This window comes from Micropterus dolomieu, linkage group LG14, assembly GCF_021292245.1.
Source record: "Micropterus dolomieu isolate WLL.071019.BEF.003 ecotype Adirondacks linkage group LG14, ASM2129224v1, whole genome shotgun sequence".
Lineage (NCBI taxonomy): Eukaryota > Metazoa > Chordata > Actinopteri > Centrarchiformes > Centrarchidae > Micropterus > Micropterus dolomieu.
Genome location: NC_060163.1, coordinates 21,435,327 through 21,460,987, shown reverse-complemented (window position 1 = coordinate 21,460,987; position 25,661 = coordinate 21,435,327). Strand labels below are relative to the sequence as shown.

The 25,661-nt window shown below is 39.9% G+C and overlaps 1 protein-coding gene across 4 annotated transcripts in view; it reads left to right on the top strand.

Annotated features, from left to right (window-relative positions):
• The window catches only part of tanc2b (tetratricopeptide repeat, ankyrin repeat and coiled-coil containing 2b), a 138,616-nt gene that overhangs the window by 61,174 nt on the left and 51,781 nt on the right, over positions 1 to 25,661 (top strand). For all 4 annotated transcript variants that reach the window (XM_046068660.1, XM_046068658.1, XM_046068657.1 and 1 more), the window contains exons 4-5: positions 8,733 to 8,804; positions 11,325 to 11,504. In XM_046068660.1, coding sequence (XP_045924616.1) covers positions 8,733 to 8,804; positions 11,325 to 11,504 — 252 coding nt within the window. The remainder of the gene's footprint in view (positions 1 to 8,732; positions 8,805 to 11,324; positions 11,505 to 25,661) is intronic.

Genomic DNA, 25,661 nt, shown 5'->3' with positions numbered 1-25,661 from the left:
GAGAGGGGAAAATAAGGAGGGAGGCGGTACAGGTAGGATGTCTGCTTTTCACATTTTTTGCTGTCCCTTTGTGTGTGATTGCCAGGGATTAAAAATGGATAGAAACAAAAGCATCATTCTTCATTGGAACGCCTGGAGGCAGACCAGGAGCCATACCAGCTTTTTATTTTTCTGCCCGTCCTCTTTCTCTCTCTTTCTCAAAGCAACCAAAGCAAAATCCCTATAACACTTACAGATCCGTTTGGTTATTTTTGTTGCTTGCTTTTTATTTCTCCGCTCTGTGATGTAACTCCAGTGGTGTGTCAGACTGAAGGTAGGAGATGCTTCATGCTTTTTTTTTTTTCTCCAGACTCTTCTACACTAGCTTTCATTTAGTTTTTCATTATTTTATTTTTAAACTAAGCCCACCCACTCAGTGCTGCGACATAGCTTTCCTCAGCATAGCATGGCAGTGTAGGAGTCAGGGCATATCACTCTTTTCTTTCTCTCTTTTCTCTGTCTCTGTTACATTACTATTTCTCTCTACTTCCTCCATCATAACACCTCCATCCATCCAGGACACTGCTGAGTCGTGGTGCTGTTAGCCAGAGCCTGACGCACTCAGCCACTCACATATGCGTCACCTCTCTGGCCCAACGCCGCCACCGTGCTGTTTGCTGTCCTCCACATATACCCCAGTGGCCAGGGTCATAGGCTCTGGGTTTTTCTGGAGGGTGGGAAGGGATAAAGTGTTATTTTAAGCCAAGGAAACATTCTTTTTTTGTTGGAGAGGATCACAGATCATTATTGGGCCAAGTACACTAGCATAAACCAGGTGAATACCAATATTGAAATGTTAAGAAAAGTATGATATCGGCCGAATACAATTTAGATAAGAAACACTTACCATAAATAAACATTTTTGATAAGGGTCCCTTAAATTTGTCTTTTTTTGTGGGAGGTTTACAGGAGACATTGTTTCTAAATGACCTAAAATCATTTGCATTTTTGTACTGCAATTTATTGACACTTATCAAGCCGAGCAATTAAATGTCTTGTATGTCCGTTGATTCTAATTTGTATTAATTGATTGATATAAAAAGATATCATAAATCATCTGATGGAAGCAAGTTAGCTAATATGTTTTATGAGATATGAACGGAGTTGTATAGCTTCCCCTTGATGGACTTTAGAATTTATATTAAAATGCTAAACATTAGCTTATAAAATATGCTGTATTTAATTTTAGCAGAAACATATCAGAATCAACTAACATAAGCCCATCAGTTCAACGCTTGTCCAAAATAACTAGGATATGTGTAATATAGGTCATATTATAGCTGAGAACACAGGTGAGGTTTAATAAAAGGCAGCAGTAGTATGAGCTAAAAAAAGACCTGCATTAAGATTTGCCGTAGCCGCCGGATAATCAACAGTAATGTAACAACAAGACAAACAGAGATACCCCTGTAGTGCTTTGGGCATGACTTGGATATAGGAATATTTCTTCTTTTATTGCATCTGCTGTTGCTTGGTAAATTGGAAGATGCCACTGATTTACAGTTCGCTCTTGGCATGTAAACCAATATCTAGAAAAAACAAATGAGCCCCACATACAACAACAAAGATTCATCTAAATTATCTGCAGTGCTGTTATCTAATTAAATACTCTTCAATTAGGCTGGGACTTGTTTCGCCACATTAAAGATGTGTTTTGCCCAAATTAGAGGTATAGCATGTACATACTCAATTTGGATTTATATTGTGTATAAATGCACACACAATATGGTTGTTTGTATTGGCTGTTTCGTTGGCAAATGTTGAATGTTGAAAATCTTGCTGTTTAAATTTGTTTGCACCATTGTTGACCAGACCACAAATCAAGTGTTATGATGCATTACAGATGTATTTGCAGAAAATATCTTTGCGCTTGGGAGAAAATGTCATCACACTCTTTCCTATTGAACACTTGACCATTATTACCTGGCTTGTCCTGTAGTATTCTTACTTTAAAATAACCATTTCTTGATTTACTTGGTATATTGAGCAAATGGATGAATGAATGCAGGTCTTTAACACACATTAACTAATATACAGACTGGAGTAAAAAGGCTTGTGTTGGTAGTGTGTTTTAAATGCAGTTTTTTCTGTATATTATCTGACTATCCAACAGGATGTAGGCATTAGAAGCATTCAGAAGTGTCTGCTACCCACACAGTACATCAGTTTCTTTGCTCTCATGCTGGCTGGCTGTCTTTTTAGCCTTCTTGCTTGTAAAAGAGTAGGACACACATTAAATCAAAGCTGATATGGGCATTACCCTAAACTCGGTTAACGGCTTGTGTAACTGCTGGCTCGGCTGGCTCAATCTCCTTCCTACTATTCCAGTCCACACACCTGCATTATGCTGTCCCCACAGACTCACAACAACAAAGGTCTATAATAGTATCTTCCGCCTACTGGGAACCCTCATAACTGGTGCAGTTTGTCTTCCCTCAGAGTGCTTAAGAGTTGACAGGATTGTCTTTTGGCCTGTCACTGCAGGTGAAACAGCCAGTGACAAACAGTTTTACGCGCCTCAGTCCCAGCTTCACCCCTCCTTTTTGAAACATTGAGCAGTGTGGCCTTAAGAGTGTTGTAGTAATTTTGCTCATGCATATGTGTTTAATCAGGAAGGCTGTTGATGTATATGGATTGCTTACAGGAAAAAATGGTCGTGTTATTCTGTATGTGTTATCTAACCATGTCTTTTTAGGGCTGCAGCTAACAGTTGTTTTCATTATTGATTAATCTGCAGATTAGTTTCAAGATTAATCATTTTGTCAGCAGAATTTCACACATTTCTGAAAAAAATGCCCATTTTAATTTCAAAGATCATCTTTTAATTGCCTTGATATTTAGTTTACAATGACAGAGAAAAAAAAAAAAGCTGCAAATCCTCACATTTGAAAAGGTGGAACAGCAACAAGCAAAAGTTTCTTTCATCTTTTTAAGTGGAGCAATTGGGTCCTGCATGAATACAACATTTTCTGACAAAGCTTGAACAGTTTGGTTATACCACATGCTGCTTTTTTTGTTTTTAGTTTTTTGCTCCTCTCGCTGGTTTTTACGTGGGTTTGACTCAGTCGGAAAATGGTGACGTCACATTCAGTATTTCTGTGCAGCAGTAAGGATTTAGCAATATTTAAATCTGAAACGTGATTATAGTTGTGGAGGTGTTTGCCTATGTTGCCAGCACTGTAAATCCAATGTGATCATACCACACCTACACAGCTCTGATTAGCTGATTTTTTGACTAATAAATGATAAAAGCATGATTGATGTTAGAGCAAAATACTTATTTGATGTTTTGGGGTTCTTTAATAAAAAAGTACTACTGTCTGGCTGCTGGTATCTTAGTGGTGTATTTTTTATTTTTCTATATGTGGTGAGTTTGCGGTCCTGCTGTGTTTCCATCACCACATCAATCTTTCAATTGCTATTTATCAAAATAAAGGTCTGAATAGCCGATTCCAGACCAGAGATGGGCTCTCTGCCCTTTTCATGTGAGGGAACCAAAACAAATAACATTACCACAGATTTACTTTCAATGACATTTTGCAGTTGTTAAATTTGTAGTTAGAAAAGAAATTAATACACAATTTGTCAGTATAATTGTTGGGGAAAGTGAGACGTATGATCACATGATTTTCTAATTGTGCCACTAAGTTCACAAGCTAAAAGTAAAAAAGTGCAGCTTAACAGTTAAAAACAAAAGTATAACCCCCTTATTGAGTCTTATTGTTATGACATTAGTTTCCCCTGCAAAGACTATTTTTGGTCTCATCGCAGTATATCACGCTTGCTCCTGTTATGTATGGCAGGGTCTGTATCGTATATACAGTAAGTGTGTGTGTTGTGGTTTGGATGGCAGCGTTCCCTATTGTTTTACATTGGCAGGATGTCAGAACCCTCCACTTCCTGTGGCAGACCTGGCTCAGTGCGGCGGTGGAGAGAAAACACTTTACAAGCTCTCTTATAGAAGGGGTGTGTGTGTGTGTGTGTGTGTGTGTTTCCTTTGGAGTATGCCTGCATTTTCATGTTAGCATACTCTGAGGCTGATGCTAATGAAGATGTCCGCCAAATTTACATCTGAATGGATATCTGTGCTCTCATATGGCTCTGTGCAGCTCACTGTGGTGTTGTGATTCATTAAGATGCTCCACTTTCTTGTAAATATGATTTAAATACAGATTAAATGAATGTCAAACCAGAGGAGCAGCTGAATGTTTGTCTTGAGACACACTTTTGCATACTAGCGCTGAAAGGGTTTCACGATTAATCCATTAGTTGATTGGCCGCAGGAACAGTATGGTGATATTGTGCTGTCAATATCTCTGCGGACAAAATGTTTGCTTCTGCAACTTGAGACACAAATAGTGCTAAATTGATTAGTTAATTAATTGATTAGTCGATTAATCGATTGGTAGAAACTTAATGCACAACAATTTTGATGATTGCATTCATCAAGCAAAAGTGCCAAACGTTTGCTAATTTCAGCTTCTCAGACATGAGTGTTTTCATCTTTTCTCTGTTTTGTGTCATTATAAATTAATTTTATAATTTATAAAATCTTTTGGTTTTGGACTGTTGGTCAGATAAAACAAATAAGTGAAAGATAAGTGATAAAAAATGTCTACTTTATGACATTTCATAGAGCAACAGATTAATAATGTAATCAAAAGAATCATTGGATCGGTCTGCACCTATATTTTTTAATCCTTGAGGTGCACTTGAGTTTGTGGTTTTTAAGTGCCCAGCTTAAAGGCCCAGGAGCAGTCATATGCCAGCCTCCTCTCTGGTGACATCAGAAGTTGCAATTTGGCAGCACCAATTGTTTCTCTCTACAGAAATTAGCACAGAGCACTGATTCACTCCTTGGCATTTATCTTTTCCAATTTCAAACTTTACTTTTTAGCACTCTTTAGATCAATCTCTATTTTGGAAAATTACCCTTGGTACATCTGCTCACACACGACAACTCCTTGTGATATATGGTATGAACATTCGTTTTTATTTGTGTGTGGGCTACGATGTGCTGAATAAAAGTCAGAATGTTTTATTATTGTAGCTTGCACATGATCCGTCTGTTTCTACATAAGATTTATAGGGATTTTAGATAGTTTAACATGTAGCTCTCTTGAGAAAGAAGTGTATATTAGGATTACAGGATAATGCAAGGATAGTATGCACTAGCAGTGTAGAAATTTATCACATCTAGCACCAAACTTAGATAATTATTAAATAGTCTGAATTTGTAGATTTGTAGTCATGTTTTTAGGGTATGGAAGGTACGAAAAGGATGTCTGTGCCTGGTGTAATGCATTACAAAGAAACCGGGATAAAATAGGATGAAGAATCCGATAGATTTTGTGGCCCCTCTAATTCTAACCTTGAATGTTATTTTGATGAATGGTGAGAAGAATTTGCTGTGACAAGGAGAGTAACAGGAGAATACTGGTGTTTTAATTAGAGGCTTAAGTTTGCTTCCTGGTGAGAATCTGTGGATTGACAACAAGTTGGCAACAACATCAGGGCCGCACAGAAGCAATCAGCAACGGTGAGGAATAAGGCAGAAAGGAACTGAACCTAACACTGAATCACAGGGCTGTCACTGACTGAAGTCATTGAGCTGAAGGATGTAATTCTCTGGGCTCCTAATATCCGGGATGTGTCTCAGTTACACGGCTCAGTTGCAATCTTTTTCTCTTTCCATTGTTGGCTATTTTGGAGGGTCCCGCAAGTAAAAGACAGGCATTGATTACACTTTCAGGGTGAGTTTATCGGTTGCTTTTGTGTGTGACGTGATCGATTTGTCGCAGAAAAAGAACCGAATCCATTTCAAATTGAAATTTGTTCCACCTACTTCTCCGGATTAGTTATTCAAAGATTTTGGACATTCAGGTCCAAAAGATCAAAACCCAAATGGTATATGTAACCAGTGATGACTTAGCTTTCTGTCAAATACTGTAACTTACTTTTAAGCTCCTCTTTTTGCCAAAGACGATCATACAAAGAGCACAATTTATTGTAATCACCCTCAGATGGTACCTGGGAATGAAGCCTCATTTTGGAGGAGAGGTCACAATGTGTACATGGGCAGGTTCATCAAAGTCAGTCTGAATGATAATGATAGCGGAGTTCTCCGCCATGCTCCATGGGATCACTATGAGATGTCACGCTGACTTCTCCCATGATGACTCTTTGTCCAAGTGCGAAATTGGCTTGCTCCTTTGACATCCTAACAGCACCAGAGCATTACAGCTCCGAAGAATAGCCAGCAGAGTAAGTACACCATTATTTATTTGGTTTAGGAGATGGTCTTTTCCCTTCAGAGAGCGTAAAGCTTTGATTTTTACAGCTAAATAGGATGTGGTTAAAGAGCGCAGATTGTCTGTCCTGACTTTGAATCGGATACTGAGATACTGAGCTGGAAACTTCAGTCATATTCTCACATTGTTGTTGAAACAAGTGATTGACAGATGTTCTGTAAGGAGCTAGAATGATGTCCACTGTTTGTCTCTGCAGTTGGAATAAAAGCATCTCTGTCTTCTATCAACTATAGGGTCCTCCCCTTTCATGTTGCCTGCTTAATAGGCCATTGATCTGTGTGGCAGGACATTGTGCTGTGATCAGTGGTAACAAGAGAACAATCTGCACCAAAGAATAGAAGTGTTCTCTTTCGAATAAAAGAGGTACAAAGATGTGTTTCCCTGGCCTAAAAAGAAATGATAGTTGAGAGAAAGGAGGCTGCCATAAAGAGGTAAAGGCACATTTGTGCTGCGTATAATTTTTACAAAGTAATTTAAATTGAAGGTTTAACGTAGAATTGTCAATTAGTGAGTAGAATATAATTGAACCTGAACAAAAGTTGGTTCATTTTCAGGAAAGCCTGCAGCTCTTTTAAAAAAAACAAAAAAAAAACAACTAAACCACATGTAATACGGTGTATGTTACAATCAAGAGTACAGTTTCAGTTTTTAAAACTGAACAATATCAGCACACATCTAAAGAAGATACGGCCCAAGAATTTTGTTATCTGTTCTAACTAATTCTACAGCTTATTGTCCTCTGTTAATTTAAGTTATTAAGGCTTCAGATATGACATTTCAAGCTACTAAACTTGTCTGATGACAATCAAGTTGCTTAAAACGTAACCTAAGGTGCTTATCTGATGTGCTGCAGGAGCATAGCAGGTGTGCAAAATGTATTAGTGTATATAATTGAGCTTTCCGCTCACATCGTCACACTCTTTAGATCTGCTTGCAAGTGTGTATTTCATGGCTCACAGTGCAAGCAATGCTCGTAGCTCAAGCACATCATCTTCAAAGCCCATATTGATTTTCACGACATTGATTTTACTAGAAGATATGGCTCATCAGGTACACAAGGTGAGAAGCTATTTTTGGTGGTTATTGGTGTTGAACATGGAAGAAATGGTGGTGTCAGAGTAGAGGTGTTAGCAGCAAGGTCTAATGCTTTATGGCTTTATCTGTAAACCAACAATAAAAGGTCATATTGCAGGAATTTCTAAATCACTCCAGAATGATATGTTTTGATTACGTATTTGGTTGGTATACCTATTAATTTTTTGACACTTGACACATCCTGACATGGTGGCTCAGGTCAGGAAGCGTGCACTGAAAATCCTCTGCAGAGAACTCCCTTCCACAATCAGTGTCAATCTCTGGCTGGCCCAGTTCTCACACAATCATGCCCTACGGCTTATTCTATCCGTCCATCGACAAGCTTGATCTTTCCACCAGCGAGCCAATCTAGACTGCTGTGTGGCTACTGGCACACAGTGTGTGAATCTGTGATGGGAGAGATAATACTTGAGTATTTGTTTGGGCTTTCTAGGCTGATGGTGAGCTCTGTGATTGAAACACAATGTGTGGGCTTGCCAAAATATACAATCCTTTTGCGATAAAAGGTCTTGTCTTTCTACTTAATGGAACAATCTTTGATATATCTACACATGGAAAATCCATTGGCTTAAACTAGTTTTCACACATCATTATAGTTTATATTTTATTAATAGCTCACTTAATTCCAGTGGGATGTATTTATTCTGAGTATTAATCATTTGTTCCAAACCTCCTCTGCTGGCCTGTTGTGCTTTACAGTAGATCCACTTGAACAGGATTATGAAACAATCCCCAGTGACACTGACTGTGCTGCCCAGTGATGCCCCCCCCCCAGCTGCATCCACTGTGGCTAATTTTGCCTGCCTGCTCCCTTGGGCGTAATTGATCCTCATATCATTAACTGTATGTGGATCTATCCTAGGAAACGCCCAGTGCTTCACTGCTAGTTCTAGCTCACTGAACCATAGAGCCCAGTGAGCTCTATGATTGTGGTTCTAACACAGGACTCTCTGCATGCAAAAATGGCTGTAATGTAAATGTTTTTGCTATCTCCATGGGCAGGCCCTATGATAGAGGCTGACCGACTATTTAGCCTAACAATGGGGAGGCGGAAAAAGTGGCGCTTGCTGGCGCGTTCCCCCTACGCCACCGTAAGGGGCCACTTGGGCTCCAGGAGGAAGGGTGTGGAGGGTCTGTGTGTGAGCAGCTTGCTGGGGGTTCTCTGGTCCCACACCTGGTTGATCGGAGAGGAGGATGTGGCCTGGCTGCTGGCTCGCACCTCCTCGCCACGCTACCAGCACGACCGAGCTCACTCCCTGTCTTTCTCTGTCTGCTCTTCGTCTGCAGATGGTGGAAGCGAGGACTTGGCAGACCCCCGCTCACCCAGTCTAGACCCTCACCTGAGCCACATCGGCCAAGGTAAGCAAATATATATTTTTTTTATTCTACAAAGTTTTTTAAATAAAACATCACGTGTACAAAAGAGTAAAAGTTAGTAAGCTGAGTCTGAACCCCTGCCCTTCGTTTTGCCTGTTAAAGCTGAGCACATCAGGAATAGCTTGTCTTCTCTTCCATTGCTTATTATGGAGTGTACTGAGCTGCTCCCAGGCATGAATGTGTATTATGTGAGTGAATGAGAGGCGGAGTTGCTGGAAAACAGCATATGAGCTCTTTTCCCACCTTTACCTTCTCATTTCCTGTAATACATCTCTCCTGGCAGTCTTTTACCAGGCTCCATTTCTTCTCCCTTAATGTTTTCACTGTAAAAATCCATGGAGGCCTTGATTGCCCAGTTGTATTTTATTAGACTTTATAGCAGAAAACCATATGACTACTGGAAATGAAGTTATATTTACAGGGAGAGAACTGTATGAATTTTATATTCTTGTAATTTTGCCTGTAAATCTGAGTTACTTATAGGGAAAATAGGCACTCCTGTCCACAAAAATACTCCTGTCCCATCCCAGTCCTGTGATGAATAGTGAAATTGACTCCTATACCACGGGAATCCAACAGGAATCCTACAGGAATCCCGTTACCCACAGGATTCTTGAAAAAATGTAAGCCTCTAGTGTGAAACAGCAGATGTTTATCAACAACAGGAATGTCGGCGCTTGACAGGAAATGTTTAGGGCAATTATAATTTCATGTTGCCTTTTTTTCCTCCCCTCCTCGTGTATGTTTTGAATAGAACACCTCGATGAGTAGGTGTTTGTGTTTATTTCGAGGCATGGAGTGGCCCTCAAACATTTCTCTCATCACAGTCTAAAATAAAACTCCCATCATTTTCCCCTCACTGCTTTTGTTCGCTGGATTTCACCAATGAAGGATGGCTCTTCCTCGGTCTCCACCCTCCATCTTAACTCCATCGCCCTAAATCACACCTTTTCAACATATTACAGTTTATGTCTGTTTTCATTTGGCTGTTCAGAACAGAAATGTACTAACTGTTGGAACCGTGTACAAAACATTTTTGGTATCTCTGTTGATTGTAAGATGATTGTTGATGTGGAATGGAGAATAATTATTTAAAAGTAGTATAATTGTGTGTTTTTGTCCAATGTTGGAATGCAATCATATTTAGTTGGATGTTGACAACTGATAATTGCTGCCAGAATATCAAGTCCCCCCTTGGTGTTCACACCAGACTCTGCATACATGAGGAGAATTTCCATGATTGGGGATGTAACCGCTGCTCTGGCTGCTGTTTTGCTTTTGCAGTGATATTACCTGTAAATGGATGGATGCTGCAGCCACAGAGAGACATCTGTGCGTTTATTTCTTGCATGTGTGCAGGAGTTTCTATATATTAGTGTATTTACATTACAGCAACCAATTTGACCCCATCCTAACCGTCTTACAGGCTTCCTCTGAGACTTGTCACTGACTAGTGTCTTGATAATGGCTTCATGTCTCACTGTGGTGGCTGCTATCTGATGCGAGACTGTTGCTTGACCGTTTGGTTTTACAGCTCCGTCTGCAGGGAAATGGACAGTCTGAGCTAGAGCTGATTCACAAAATGGATGTTGTGTTTACAGACAGCTGGCTGGTTTTTGTTCACTGGGGAATGTGTGTGTGTGATGTTTGGAGAAAAAAAATCCCTAAGTTGTCATAATTTGTGGTTTTTGAAGCAAGAGAGGAAAAGGGGTGGGTGAGTGATGGAGAGTGGTTGTTTGTGCTCCGTCTGTAATTACCGCTCATTGTGTGAGCCTTTTTTTTGTAAATAAAATGCTCTCTTATGGTCATGACTGTGCTCTTTCTAAACACATTTAGATGGTTTGAAAATCCTCCTTATTATATTAAAATTGTAGGGTATTGTGTTACTGAGGGGCTGGCAGAGGTCAGAGAGGATATAGTCTATAAGAGTAAATGTAAACGGCACGTGTTGCCTGCAGGGCTTCTTTCTTCTGGGTCACACCAATCTTGTTGCACTCGATATTGGTGTTGCACTGATATTAGAATCCAGGGACCAGGCTGAGGTACTATCAGAGTACTATGACTGTCTGTCATACACTTTCTACATGATATCTGTAGATAGATAGAATTAACTTAAGTTAATTGATAATGGAAATAATTTTTAATTCTTAGGAATGTGTCAGATGACTTTGAGAATTTTTGAGAGCCAAATCTTAATTGTGTGATTCTATTCATGTGTTTATTGAGTCAATTAAGTATCAGCAGAAGATCACTCTCATGTAACTGAAATTGTGTGTGTGCATTCATTCATTCATCCAGAAAGGCAGAATGTCATTTAAGAAGATTAGTGACATTAGACTCTGTTTTTCTACATAATAACAATACCATCTCTATACATTCTTCCATGAAGTTTCCTTGCTTTCTTTACAACATTTGTCCCGATAGTGTTAGAATATTTAAATTGAATGTACTACTGAAGGCAGAGAAAAGCATCTCATACTGTTCAACCCTCCCATCCTGCAGGTGGCAGCATAGACAGCGACTGTGCCTTTGAAGGAGACTACGCTGTGCCCCCGCTCTCAATGACCGAGGGCATGCAGCACATTCGCATAATGGAGGGCGTGTCACGCTCGCTGCCCTCCTCCCCGCTGCTCACCCACCAGGCCATCAGTGTCAGGCTTCAGCCTGTGAAGAAGCTCACAGGTAAAGACACGGCAATGAAATTGGATTCATAAAGAGTGTGCAAGATTTTAATTAGTTAGGCATTATCACATTTTCAAAACTTGGGTTTGGAAAGAAACCCGACACACAGCCGACAGAGATGTGGGCTGAATCTGGTTCAGATTTGTGTTGTACGCTTGCCTGTAGCTGTCCTCCCCCATAGATTCATTGTACTAATACAGCCTCCCTTAACCCTTCACTGTACCACTGTAGGCCGGGTACCTAATCAGACAATCACGCACAATAAAACAGATTTCATGAGACAAAGTGAGGAGGAGTGGAGTGGCTTCTCACTCTGATCGTTGTTGATAAGCAGTAATCACTTAACCATATTACTTACCCACTAATTGTGAGTAGAAAAATAAAGCAAGGCCTGGCTCTGGCCTGCGGCAAACACTGCTATTTCCAATTCTTTGTATCAACAAAGTCCTTCCTAATTGACAGTGCCGAGAACAGCTGATGGACTGTGAACTGTGGTCGGCTCTGCCTTCCTTCATCGCTCTTTATCTCCCACCACTAATCGCTTCCTTCTAACCTCATCTCTGACATTCAGAGAATGGGGAACATCGCCTCCCCTCTGTCTCCCCATTAACTGAATTATGAGTCTGTGTCATGTTCCCTCTGCTATTATTATGGAGAAGCTGTGGTTTGGTACACAGGGCAGTGTGGACATCCAAGGCATACTGCTGCACTGGTTTTCAAAATGAGAAATGTAATATTGACATTGCAGCTTCACCCAATATTGGTGCCGCCTCCACATAGAAGTAGAGTGGGTGTGAAGGACTTTAAAGCTTGATTCAGTAGCCGCCACTAGGGTGCACCAGCCTCTCAGCTACATCCTGAACCATTAACCATTTCTGATATGCTGGGGGGGGGGGGGGCTGTGATTTTTACATGATACAGAATGATTTATACTCCCTCCCGTGTCATACAAATTGTGGCTTTTAAAGGAGAAACATGGCAAAACTGATTATCTTCCATTTTAACTTGTGTGTGCCACACCACTGTAGAGGGCTCTGTGTGGCTGACAGGATCAAGTAGAGGCTGCTTTTAGGGGACCAGGACTTGAGAACTAGATTTCAGACATAGCCAATCATATCACGCTTTTTCTCTTTGCTTCTTTCTGCCGCTTGAGGAGCCATCTTTTGTTCCATTTGTATTTTTCTTTTACTCCATGTTTCGTGGCAGATAATGTACAGTCTAATTTGCGTGAATTAAAGTGAGCTTTTTAGGTCATCAACGAATGTGAATCTGTAATTCTATATTTGGGTGTGTGTGTAATCCAGATGGGCATCACAGAGGAGAAAGTTGTTTTAGAATACCTTGATCAATAATGTGCAGACTCATTTGTATTATTCTTATTCCCCAGGGTGTGTAGACAGAGAGGTTTCTTTCCAGTATTGTCACACATGTCGTCATTTGGCTTGTTATATTATGCCAGTCAGGTGCTGTTGGTTGTGAGGTCTGCTTTTAGATTTTAACTTGGGAATTTAGGAATTCATTAAATTTTAATATCCTGTATGTCTCAGCTGTGCATTTCACTTCCGCGTGTCATCTTAAGTGGGTTTGCGCACATGACAGTGAGAGATATAATTTTGGCAGGATTAGCCCTTCACTGTGTTAATCCTTCCAGATTTAAGTCTCTGTCACACCACCTATTGTGCGTTATATTGTTAATATATTATAGTTAATAACTAAGTCACTGACAAAAGCAACATAAAACTGTGGCAGATGTGGCCTCACGGGACTGACATCTATACATCAAAAGAGTGATTTTGCTCCCTAACTGTATGTCAGTCACATCAAGGGTTATTCTTCAGATCACATGTTGATATGACGTTACACAACCTATAGGAGCTAAAGCTCTCTTGTATCAGCACATCTGACTCTACAACAACATGCACAAAAGCCTTCAAGTGCCCTGAGGTGCCCTCTGTCCTTCAAGTCCTCGGAGACCTGTGTCTGCTCTCAAGTAGCATTGAGCACCAGATTGTAGCAGGTCTCAACCACCCCGGCTTCCTCTCACCCTTTAATTAATTCAACTCAGCACCACTTCCTGCACAGCTTGACAGTACCAAGCTTGTGTGAGTGCTGGCGTCAGAGACCAGAACCCCTCCCATGCTGGAGATGGCAGAGGTGGTAGATAGAGTGGTGGCAGAGGAGCGCATCAGAGAGCAAACGGCAGCAGGTCTAAAGGCTGCAGCACTTTGATCTCCCCCCACTGCCTCCACTAACCGCAGCCTCTCTTTGCCCTCCTGTGTAGCCCCTGATTGGCTTCAGGGAGGCAGCGTGGTGGTGTTGGTGAGGACTTATGTTATTCAACCTCTCAAGGCTCTGATAGAATGAAAACGCCATGAAAGCACTGACCTTTTTACACAATCATTGAGTTTCTGATTTAATCCTCTCTACCTGCGTGAAGACTCTCAAGGGGGCCATCAGATGCTCAAGGGGTCAACTTGTGAAACAGATTGTTGAGGAAAGCAGAAGACGTACTGTACCATGCCATCGCCGTGCACTCATTACAGATTTTTTTGTTGGTGGCATCACAAGTTTGTAATAATCCTGATTCTCTAGGGACATTCAGTTATGTAAAACCACTGACACTGTTTTTGAAAATGTAAGAATATACAAGGGGCCCCATCCACACTACTGCGTTTTCGTTTTAAAACGGAGACCGTTTGCACTTCCCGTCCAGACTAAAACGGTAAAAACAAAGACCTAAAACGGAGATGTTTGAAAACGCTGCAGACCCCGTTTTTCATTTAGAAACTCCGGAGAGCATTTTAGTTTAGACGGGAAAAAACGGAGGACTTTAGAAATGATGGCGCAGACGCTCATGTTTGGCTCTCCGATTGGGTCTCATAAGTCATGCAAAGCAGAAACACGATACTACTGACAGAGTTTTTGATTTGGTATTTTTATTAAAATATTTTGTACCGTGCAAATAACACTTACAGCCTTCACTTGTACTCTGCATGTGGCCATATTTACTTAGCGACGACTTCCGGTCTGTTTTCCGCCATCACAGCTGCTTTTAACTCCCGTGTTATATTCAGTAACAGTCCCAGTTCGTTATTGGTCCATCCAAAATAAAATCTGGTGTTGTCCTTGAGTAGTGTAGATGGGACCTTAACAGAGCATAAGTGATACTGGCCGGTACAATACTGATTCTTCAGAATAAGAAAATCTGGAAATATTGGCTGATATACTTTTTACTTAAAATAAAATAAAGATAGGACTGAGTAAAGATATTAAAAATCATTATAAAAGACCATAACGTTAGATATAACATAACACAAATTTTTGAAGAGTAAATTAAAGTAAAGATTTTTTTTTTTTAAATAATTATATTAGTTATGTTTATCTGTGGAGGACAATCAGTCCTCAAGTGCCTCAACAGCTACTGAATGGACACTGTGGTGGGATTGTTTTGCCAAGTTTAATGTAATCTAATTTTTCACATCACACATTATTGGTGGAGAGATTTTAACCCCCAATTTATGACCGCCTGTTATCATGTAACCAAAGTTCAATACTAGGGTCATGTGAGGACACCTTATCTCCTTGACAGCTACAAAACTTACCTCCTCTGAGGATGTGATTTAAAGCTCCAGAAAAAGCAAATAAGTGGACCTTGTGTAAAGTTTATTTGTTGTCACACTACTGTATTCATGATCAAGAATTAACTTCTATGCAAAAAACTATATTAAACTGGGCAAAACAATAACACCACAAGGTCCATTCAGTATGTTCTGGAGCTTTGGATCATGTCACATGATCTTCCCCAGAAGATAGATTTGCCCAGTTAAGTTTGAGTTCAAGTTTGTTGCACTTGAATGGAGAGTACTATACTAGTAGTAGAGTCGAGTTTTGAGGTACTTTTGCTAAAATTTTTATTCCAATCTTACATTTTAGAGGCAAATATTTTATATAAACCTTTAACTCTGTTAATAATATGTTTTACTCCACGTTTTACGTTGAATTGTCTGCTATATTTACTAGGTACATTTAAAGATCAAGATTTTACATACAAAACATGTGATCTTCTTAGGCTATAAAATATGATGTAGTGAACTGAAGTGTATACTGTCAGGTATACTGCCGAACGGTATAAAAAGTAAGCTAGTTGGAGCCTAATTAGCTCCACCTCAACCAGATAAACTTCTTCAGTAATATTAATCTAATAATGTAACACTCTGTTGTCCAATGAGTATTTTAACTTTTGATACTTCTGGTACATTTTGCTGTTAACACTTTTGTACTTCTACTTAAGTTTAATTATGAATCTAAAACTTTTATTAGTAGTATTTTTATAGTGTGATATCGCCATTTTTTAAAATTATATTTGTATACGTCTGTCTTAATTCAATATCAGCCTGATGTTTTAATAGCCGGGCTAATACTCCAGTCATGAAAACAGAAGTCTCCATCCCTTTTAATCCTACTGAACTAACAATAATATTTTTATACTTTATTAAAACTCCAAGAAAAGTGTCTTTTAATCCCACTTTCTTCCAGAAAGGTCGGACAGCACAGTCAGGGGAGAGTTTCTGTGTCACTTGAGTTCACTTTAACCGAATGTTTGCCAACACGGAGCTTGATTTTGGATTGTCTGCTTAAAGGACAGTATCTTGCCATTGCAAATTGCACTTTGCAAAACATTCTCATCTTTTATCTTCATGCATGTCTCACAGACCACTGTGTTTACATTGTCTATTTTTAGTCCACTCTTGTCTAAGACTATGAGTGGCAATGATTGCTCATTCTCACAATTATATCTCAATGGCTGATTGTTATAGGTGGTAATCACTGATTGCTTATTTGTTCCTTAATAAACACCTCACTCAAGTGTCAGGCTTGCCAGAGACGTGGCCCTCTTGATTGATTGGCAGTGCTCCACTCTGAAACATTTAAAGGGAATTATTTCGACATCTCTTCCCAGATTACACTCCCTTCCCCTAATTGATGGCAGCAATCAATACAAATACTGCCTCCCAATGGATTGCCATGTAAAGGTGGAAAATTGCATTTGGCCTTAAAACCTGAGAATAGGCTTGATTTAATTATACCAGCTAATTTTTCTCCCACTCTTGCTGCAATTATCTGAGTAATGAGAGTATATCTAAAACCAATTCTCTCTCTGGTGCTTACAGTAATAGAGTAATATTTGAATAAGTGGCAATGTAAGCTAACTTCTTAACGGTCACATGATGTGGGCATAAAAATGCTCAGCAGCAAGGCAGAGTGTACAGAATTGCTTAGTCAGGTTTTACAGCTCATTGCGTGGGTGGTCTTAAAGGATCCACATTAAAACAGTTGAGTTCTGTTAAATGAGCTTCTCATGATGAATGCTGCAATTCTGGGCCTGTGTCATTGTTTGGTGGGTTTTTTTGTGTATTTTAATGGAGATGACAGGATCACTTGTTGGGATATTTCTTGCACAGATACAAAGGACTATAATAAGATTTTATTCTGTCTTAAACCCCACAGCTGAAACTCATGTTCAGACACATTATTTTGGGGATTTTCACAAGGCATCTGAGCAATGTAGGGTATCATAACCTGAAGCATTGAATGAGGCAAGTTTTGGAAAAGACTGGAAAAATTCCAGTTCAACAGAAAAAGCTTCATGAGTTATCTTGATGGCCATTGATGTACAGTATGACATTGTAATGTAATGTGGTGTAACGTAAAAACAGCAAATTACAAACCATCTAGAGCTTAGTGATGTTTCACTAGTTCCAGCTTCTAAATTGTGATCAAAATGTGAGAATTTGCTGCTTTTCCTTATCTTTTGTTTATCTTTAGATGAGAACACAATCTTATCACAAGATCACGTCACATGGTCTTTATCAGTAGCTGCAGTTTCCCCAGTTGTCATGGTATTGTAGATTGTGTCTGTTTTTTCTGAGCACTTTCAGGGCTTCTTTCATGCTGTGGCAGTAGGAGTACTATAGAAGTAATAATACTGCATCTACTACACTGGTTTCATTTATCAATATAATGCATAATTTGAATGTAAAACCTTAACCTGGAAAGTAACTAGCTGCTTGCTTGTAAGACTAAAAATCAACGCAAATACCCAATACTGTCTACATCATGCAAACTAAGTTGTTTTAATTGCAGCAATGCACCTGCTCTGTTTTTTGAATCAGTGGATTTCCTGGTTTGTGAACACTATAATGTGTAATGTGGACTTTTCCTTTAAATCATGATTTCATCTAACACATTTTGTCTTGAACATTTTATGATATTTTGAGTGTATTTTTGAAACATTTGGGACATCTCAATCTCCTTCTCTCCATGCCTCTTTAGCTATCCTCACATTTTTATGGCACTTGGTATCCTCTGTGAATTGTTGAAATGAACACTGACATTTGGGACATCCCAATCTCCACGCCTCTTTACCCAGCATTGCACCTTGAGAAAATGGTTCTTCAATTATTGTCATTATTTCTTGCCTCAACCGTCCCAGCCACCACGGACCCTCCAAATCATTTGTTCCGCTGAAGGGAAATGTGACATTTTCAGCTCCACTATCACAGGTGGAAAATAAAGAGTGAAGGTTAAGTGTAGAAAGGAGTAATTGAAATGGAAGCATGATGCCCTTAGGAGGTGCACTACAAAACCAGTTGGATTAAGTACTGTGACAGAAATTCTTGTCGCATTTTAGTCATCAACCAAATAGTCGAGTTAAATATCATCACAAATATGCCTTTTCTTCATTAAGTGCAAACATCAGTTACTGTAAAGCTACATGAGGGACTTTTATTCATATCTGTACCTGCATTTGTTGCAGTTTATTAAGTCCTGCTGACATGAAGTTCCATTGTAGGATTTTCTAAAGTGAAACAGTTGAGGTGTATTAGTGGAGTTTTTGAATACAGTAAACAAAAGTTTGACATTTTGGGAAAATAAGCGGTCTTACCAGAAGTTAGATCAAAAGATCTGCTGCTCTTTCATATGTAAATATGTAGCTACAGCCAGTAGCCAGTTAGCTTAACTGGAAACGGGGGGAAACAGCTAGCCTTGCTCTGTCCAATACTAACAAAGTCTACTTTTGAGCCCCCCTAAAGCTAACTCGTGAAGATGTTATATTGTTTGGATCATTGATTTTACACCTAAGTCTTTGTATGGATTAAACAAACGAGATACAGCATGTTAACTATTGAGTTGGGTAGTGGATTTTTTTTACCTTTGGACAGAGCAAGGCTAGCTATTTCCCCCTGTTTCCTGCCTATGTGCTGGAACTGGCTGCTGGCTGTAGGCTTATTTAACTGATAGATAAAAACAAAATTAAAACAAATTCCCAAAATGTTATACTGAATGTCCATTTAACAATACCCAGGGTTCACACTGGTGTTTAATCCTTTGATTGTGTGTTTGTGACAGTCACCTACAGAGGGATATGATTTACTTTATTGTCTTCCTAACATCTAGACTACTCTGGTAAGTGTTAGGCAGGAGACAGCAGCTTAAACTCCTGTTGGTGAGTAGATTTCAATTAAATAGTTCAGTTTAAACATAAAAAAAATCATTTTGGAGATGCAGAAGACATCTTAAAGGAATGTATTGATTAAAATTGTGACGAAAAATGCGATTAAAAATGTGATTAAAGCATAATAATGTTGACAGACATTAGGACAGAAAAGATTAAGAAATCAATAATGGTGAAACTAGAAAAAGGTAACAAAATGTGATTTTGCGAAGTAAACAGATTAGAGGAAATGCTAAAAGTTTCATTTCAAATAGTTTATTAAACTACTAAATTGTTGATTTATGACTTGCCATTATAATTCATCAGATGGAAAGAATAAATAACGATTGATGTGGGTTGCTTATTATGAAAGGCACAAGTTAAAGTTTTCAAAAAGAAAGTCAGCCACTGTCATATAAATATAGGGAGAAGACACATTGAAGATAAACTAGGTATGTTAGGAATGACAAAACACCAGGCTTTGTGGAAATGGGAAAGATTGTGGTCTATTTCTTGAGCTTTAAGTTGTCATGAGCTACATGAGGATGTCTAAAGATGATCTGAAGTCAACACACATTTGCACAAGATTTATGTTGCTTTAAAATCAATCTGTGATCCAAGCAAAAATCAGGACTGGAGTGATCACCCACCAAATGTTTAAAGTTTTTCCATTTCCAAAAAACACCAGTCAACAAACGCAAGTCTAGTTTATAAATGTTTCCGGGTTCTTCTGTTTCTCATACACTTCCTCTCGTGTATGTGTGCTTATTTTAATGACAATAGTGTCTTACAGTTAAAGCCAGGCATGTGATCATCCACCCCCACTTGTCATCTCAGTGGATTATGTTGCATGTTGTTGATAATATGCGGCTAGCCTACAATACACATCACTTGTTTAATGACACAGAAGTAAATGTAAAGCTATTTTTTCCCACAAAGCTAAAAATGGCAGAACATAAATCATCATCACAGCAATGTATGATCACAGGGATGATAAGAGACCCAGGTTTTATGGTGTAGAGGACGGGTGGTGCACATAACGTGGCACTCCTGTTAACTGTAGCACATCTTTAAAGCCTGTTGGTAACATGCTGCAAACATGGCTTGGAGATTTCACTCTGGGGAAATAAGTGTGACCGGAGGAAATTAATTTAAAAAAAAAAAACACTTGGTAAACAGCGGGCTTACAGCCTCCTAGCTCTTAGCCTTCTGGGTTTGAACCCCTAAATAGCCATAAAACATGGCTGCAGCTGTACAAATACAGTTTCAAGGGTAAAACAAGGACAGACAGGGATTCCTGAGCCCAAGAGAAAAATGGAGTTGGTTTAATTGAAACCTTGTAAATCAAATAAGACATCTCCTCTTTTGTTTCCCAACTTGTGACCTTATGTGTGCCCAAAGCTCCGTCCACAGACAGCAAAACTGTGTCCCTTTAATAATACGCTCTCTTTCCTCCCTCCTTTTTTATGCCATTTTCTTTCCTCCCTCAATAACCCACCCTTCTCCTCCCCCTCCTTTTGCTCTGCGGTTGCCATGACAACAGCAGCACTGCACCATTCATCTGTTGGAGACCTGGGCTCCTGTTCCTGTAGAGAGAGTGCGCCTCTCACATCTATACATAACACGCTGAGCGCTAATGCAGTCACGGAGGCGAATGAGCCGCTCACTCCTATCTGCGCTCACGGGCTTCACACAGGAAAAGCTCCCTATGCTGTTTGTTTGGGTTTTTTTTTATCATTTCTTTCATAGTGGTAAAGGTTGTGGTCACCTGTCAGCCCTCGGTACTACTGCCATCAGAGAGGTGTCACCTCTGTGTCCCCCAGTGACACAGTGACTGCTGCATTCTTCCTTCCTCCTTCCTCCCTTTGCCTTTCTTTCCTCCTCCTCCTCCTCCTCTCGCTCCTCCCATCACTGCCATATCTGCCTGGCTTTGTATCATTTACTGCGACTGAATTGAGCGGGCAGCATCAGCACTGAAACCTGTGGAGATTTCCTCAGAAAGCAAACAAGAGGGAAGAAAGAGGAGAGAGCTTCAGTTCCTCCGCACTTATCGTCCCCTGCTAGGCTGCAGGTGTTTTTCTTCTCCTGTTATATTTTCTCTCTTCGTTTTTCTTATTTTTGATGAACTGGTCATCACTCAGGGAGGAAGGACAGCTTGTGTCGTTGGAGGGGGAAGCAGGGGAGCTGGTGCCGTACACCAGCCTTCAGGAATGCGAGATCTGGTTTGAGAATGGTGAGCCCTGCCACACCCTCTTTTGCTTGTTTCATTCCTCCATCTGTGCCTGCAAACTGTGTCTCCCCCCCCTTTCACCTGCTGCTCCACCTTTGCTCGGCCAGAGCTTGCTCCAGGTCTGTCTGATCTCACAGCTGGAGCGGCTGCATCGGCCACTGGTTCGAGTAACGTTTGTACAGACATGGGGTTAATATGAGGAGTACAGGGAAGTAATTTCTCTCCATGAAATAATGCATTTATCAAAGGCCTGCACTCTAATGACAATGTAGGCTCGAGGACCTGTGAATCAACCAAAGTGTGATAATGTAAGTGTTTTTTCGTGGCGAGCTGCTCTGTTTCCTGCGTCAGCGTGGGTGAGCATTCAATTGTCTTTGAGTGTGTGTGTGTGTGTGTGTGTGTGTGTGTGTGTGTGTATCTGTATGTCTGTTGGAGAGTGTGTGTGTGTGTCTAAGAACAAGTTGTGGGCGGCTAATGGTGCTTGTTCTTGTTGTTGTGTGTCTCACTTTTCCTTCCAGAGCACAACGTCACATGTAGCATATGGTTGCATAAATGGGTTGAAGTTGGTGGGGAATAGTTTTTCCCCACACCATGCAGTCGGCAGCAGCGGCAGTTTGTTTTTGTGTACCAAAATCACTCTGTCATGTGCTGGGATATGGCTCCTCCTCTCAGTACCAGTGCTGCAGGCTGCCTACCTCCCTGCCTTATCCCAGTGACTCTGTGAACAGAACAAAATGTCTCAATAACACTGTCTGCCAGCAAAACACAAGCACCTCATCAGCAGCTGCTATTGCTAGTCTCAGGTGAATGGTTTTTGATGAGGCGCCCACAGCCAGTTTTCACACCACTTAGTATTGCCACCTGGAGAATGCTTTGATGAGCTTACTTTGTCAGCTGTCATTCAGCATGTATCGGTGAAATGACACTACAAACTCCATTTCAGGGTGGCTAAATAGCCATATTGATTGTTTCTAAGGTGGAAGAATGTTTCCTGGGTTTAAGGATCCTTCATGGGGTTATTTGAATCTGAAGGAGCAGAGTAAATGAAGTCCCATCCTAGGTGATATACAGCATCCCTTCATGGTTATGACACAAGGATTTTTGTATTATTTTCTCACCCTCTCAAGACATTTTATCCGAATGTTGATTGTCTGACAAGAACTTTTATTCCAAGAAAATCTGAAGTAAGCAATTCAACCAGGACATAAATATATGCTTAAGTCTTGTTTGAGACAGTTATAGAGAGTTATAGAGGGATACAGAATAGCTGGTGATATGGCTGATACAGTGTATTTGGTTGTTCTCATCACTTCTTCCTCCTGAGTCCGTCAAGTGTCTTGTAGTCTATGTCAGTGCCTATGATCTCATATTCATTCACAAGACAAGTCAGTTAAGCATGGCTTTAAAATGCAGCCTTCTCAATTGATGTGGTCCACTTACCTGAAAATCAGACAAAAAAAACCTCAAAATACCCTCTGCAGTGGTTCAGAGTGTTATTGATTTATATAATTGCTCAATTTCCCTCCCTTGCAATCCCTTGAGTGTGTGTCAGACAAATGGCTTGAAGCCTAAGATAAGTTATGAAATAAATATGACAGACCATCTAATATCAAAACTCCTTATGTCAGTTTTTAGGCGACACTTAACCTGCATTGTATAAAATGTAGCCCTAGCTGGACTAATATTCAATGGCTGTGGATATTAATGTGATGTTAATTTGCTAACCAGTGGATTATAGGCTATATGCACCATTTAGTGACAGTATGTCGCCTGGATTTCTGATGGAGCTGCTGCAGGCCTGTTTCACCATTCATTCCTGATTATAAAAGCAGCCTGCTGAGTGACTCTTTTGGCGGGTGGGCACAGTCTGTACTATACATGACACGCTGGCTATAAATCAAGCACTGATGACACCACTGTCCTTTAAAATCCCTCACATTGTTTCTCAGTGCAAAAGGATAGAAGAGAATCAAATTATGAGCTGCATATTGGAGTTGGAGGGTGTCACTTAGCCCCATCGTTGATCAGGTGACCCAGCAACTCGTTCCCTCAGCTTTTCACACAAATGACACTCATCTAAGTCCATTTCCTTTACAGTTCTTCTCAAATGTGTAGAATTTTAATTGGCCATTAAGAGAGCCAGTATTGCTAATTATGTAACAACTCCCTGAGATTTTGCAATATTTTGTATGATTTGAGAAGACACCATTGGTGCAGCCATTAGCAAGATGAAGTCATCCTCTTGTGTTCTTGTTCCACCTCTGATTATGCCCTTTCAAATCAGCTTCCAGTGTTTATGCCAGTTAACAACCTGTAATTACATATCTTCCACAAAGGTTATAAAACAGCTAGCATATATACCCTCTGTTAAAGAAGTGTAAACAGTGTTTTCATTAGTAATTACAGGCCCATCTGTCTCGTCTAGGTAAACTTCTAAAAAAAATAATTTTTAACCATGTACCCAATCATCTAAATGACAACGGCATATAACAAAAATTTCTGGTGAAAAGTAGTACAGATACTGAGAATCATTGTCCATGCTAACAAAGTGGTTGTACTTGGCACACTGTTTGACACAGTAGATGATGACAACTTGATGGACAGTCTTGGGAAATGGGTGGTTTTCTTGAGTAGTTTCTGGTTTCCTTCATAATTGACATACTTTTTTGTGATATTGACTGTGGTGTTCCTCAAGGAACCCATCTTGGTCTCTTATCTATTTTCTTTATACACGATCGCACTTGGTAACATCATCACAATGTTGTTTACCACTGGTATGCACACGATATACAGTTTTTGTCTTTCAGTTTTACCAGATGATCCCAATGCTCTGAGCACATCAATGCATGGAGGTGAAACTAAAAGTTTATCCTGACAAAAAGATCTCCAGACCACTAAACTCCTTCACTGTCTTCTTTCTTAAACATTTCCATATTTTCACACAATAAAACTGATGAGGCTGCCACTTGCTCTGTATTTGTTTTAATACCAAGACCCATATTGCTTCCTTTAAGGTTTAATTTAGAACAATGTTGCATTCAGGGCTTTTATGATTTTCTCCTTTGGTTTTACTCTGTTTAATGAATTTTTATGAACATATTTTGCTGTTTTATCCACATAAAACTTTGCATTGTTACTGATTCTTTCTGAATTTGAATCCTCTTCAGTAAAGCAAAAGGTTACATCTTTGCATGAGAGCAGCTGTACAAATTAAATTACTATTACTATTTTACTACCCCTTAGTGTTGTTGTTACTTACATTTGATCTGGTTATTTAGCAGCACCTTCTGGAAAAAGCTGTAGAGTGGGAAAAGAGAAACCTGCAGTGTGCTATTAATAGCGATGATAATGATTTGCTTACAAAACAGAGCAGTGGGTTACATATACCACCTCACTGCTTTCTCCAAATGCTGATGGTGGAGAGCTGAGCAAACATTTCTCTGTGAGATAAACAAACACACAGAGGCCTAAAGAAGTGTGTTATTGTGTGTGTAAGTGTGTCCATGCGTGTCCAACCTTTTACAGACTACTGCACAGGACTGCACAATGACACCAGCCCTCAGTATTAATATTCACCACTTGTCTGTCTTCTGTTAACTTATTTGCTCAGTGATTTCAGGGTGCTGAACCGCTGTGAGGCAGTTATCTGGATCACAGGTCTGACTTTGTATGTCTGCAATCAGTCTGCTGCTATGGCTGCTGGATTACATAAGTGAAACAATTGATTACAGCTTTTGTCAGACATGAAAGAAGTTTTGGGGTGTCTTTGATGTTCATTGGTGTCACGCTACAGATTATCAGAAACATCTTAACCAGAAGCCTCAAAATCAGTCATGTAATGCCTTTTCTCATTTATTGTCTTGTTTCAGTGTTTAATTGAATTCCTTAATTGAAAAACAAAAGAGAAACATCCAGCTCATCCTGATTTTCTCAATGACAAGGTTGTGGTCCTCAAATTAAGCGTAGCCAGGAGGTTATAAATATCCCCACAAGGGGCTGAGCTCCAGTTGGAACAGAGGTCAAGGCAGCCTAGCTATTATTAGCCCACTGTGTCAAGTGGTGTCCTTGGCAATTATGCTACTCTCATTTTCTTAAAGCGGTATTGTATTTAACTGTACAGCTTGCTGTTAGCCTCAGGAGTGCAGGCCTCCCATGTCTCCTGCTGAGAAAGGGTATGAGAAAAGTTTGCGGTCAGACTTCTGTGTCACCCCACCAAAGGAGCGAAACTATTAGTGAAGAAACTTAACAGTGTCTGAACCGCTCAGTGTCAACAATAGCCGCTGTGCTTCTACAGCTGAGTCATGAGGGCAGAGTACTTCAGGAAGGAAGGGATTGTTCACTAGAGTCGACAGCTGCCCATAAAGCCTGCAGTATGGACATAAGGAGAATGTACACAACAGGGATTTAGACCAAAGATGGTATGATAAAAATA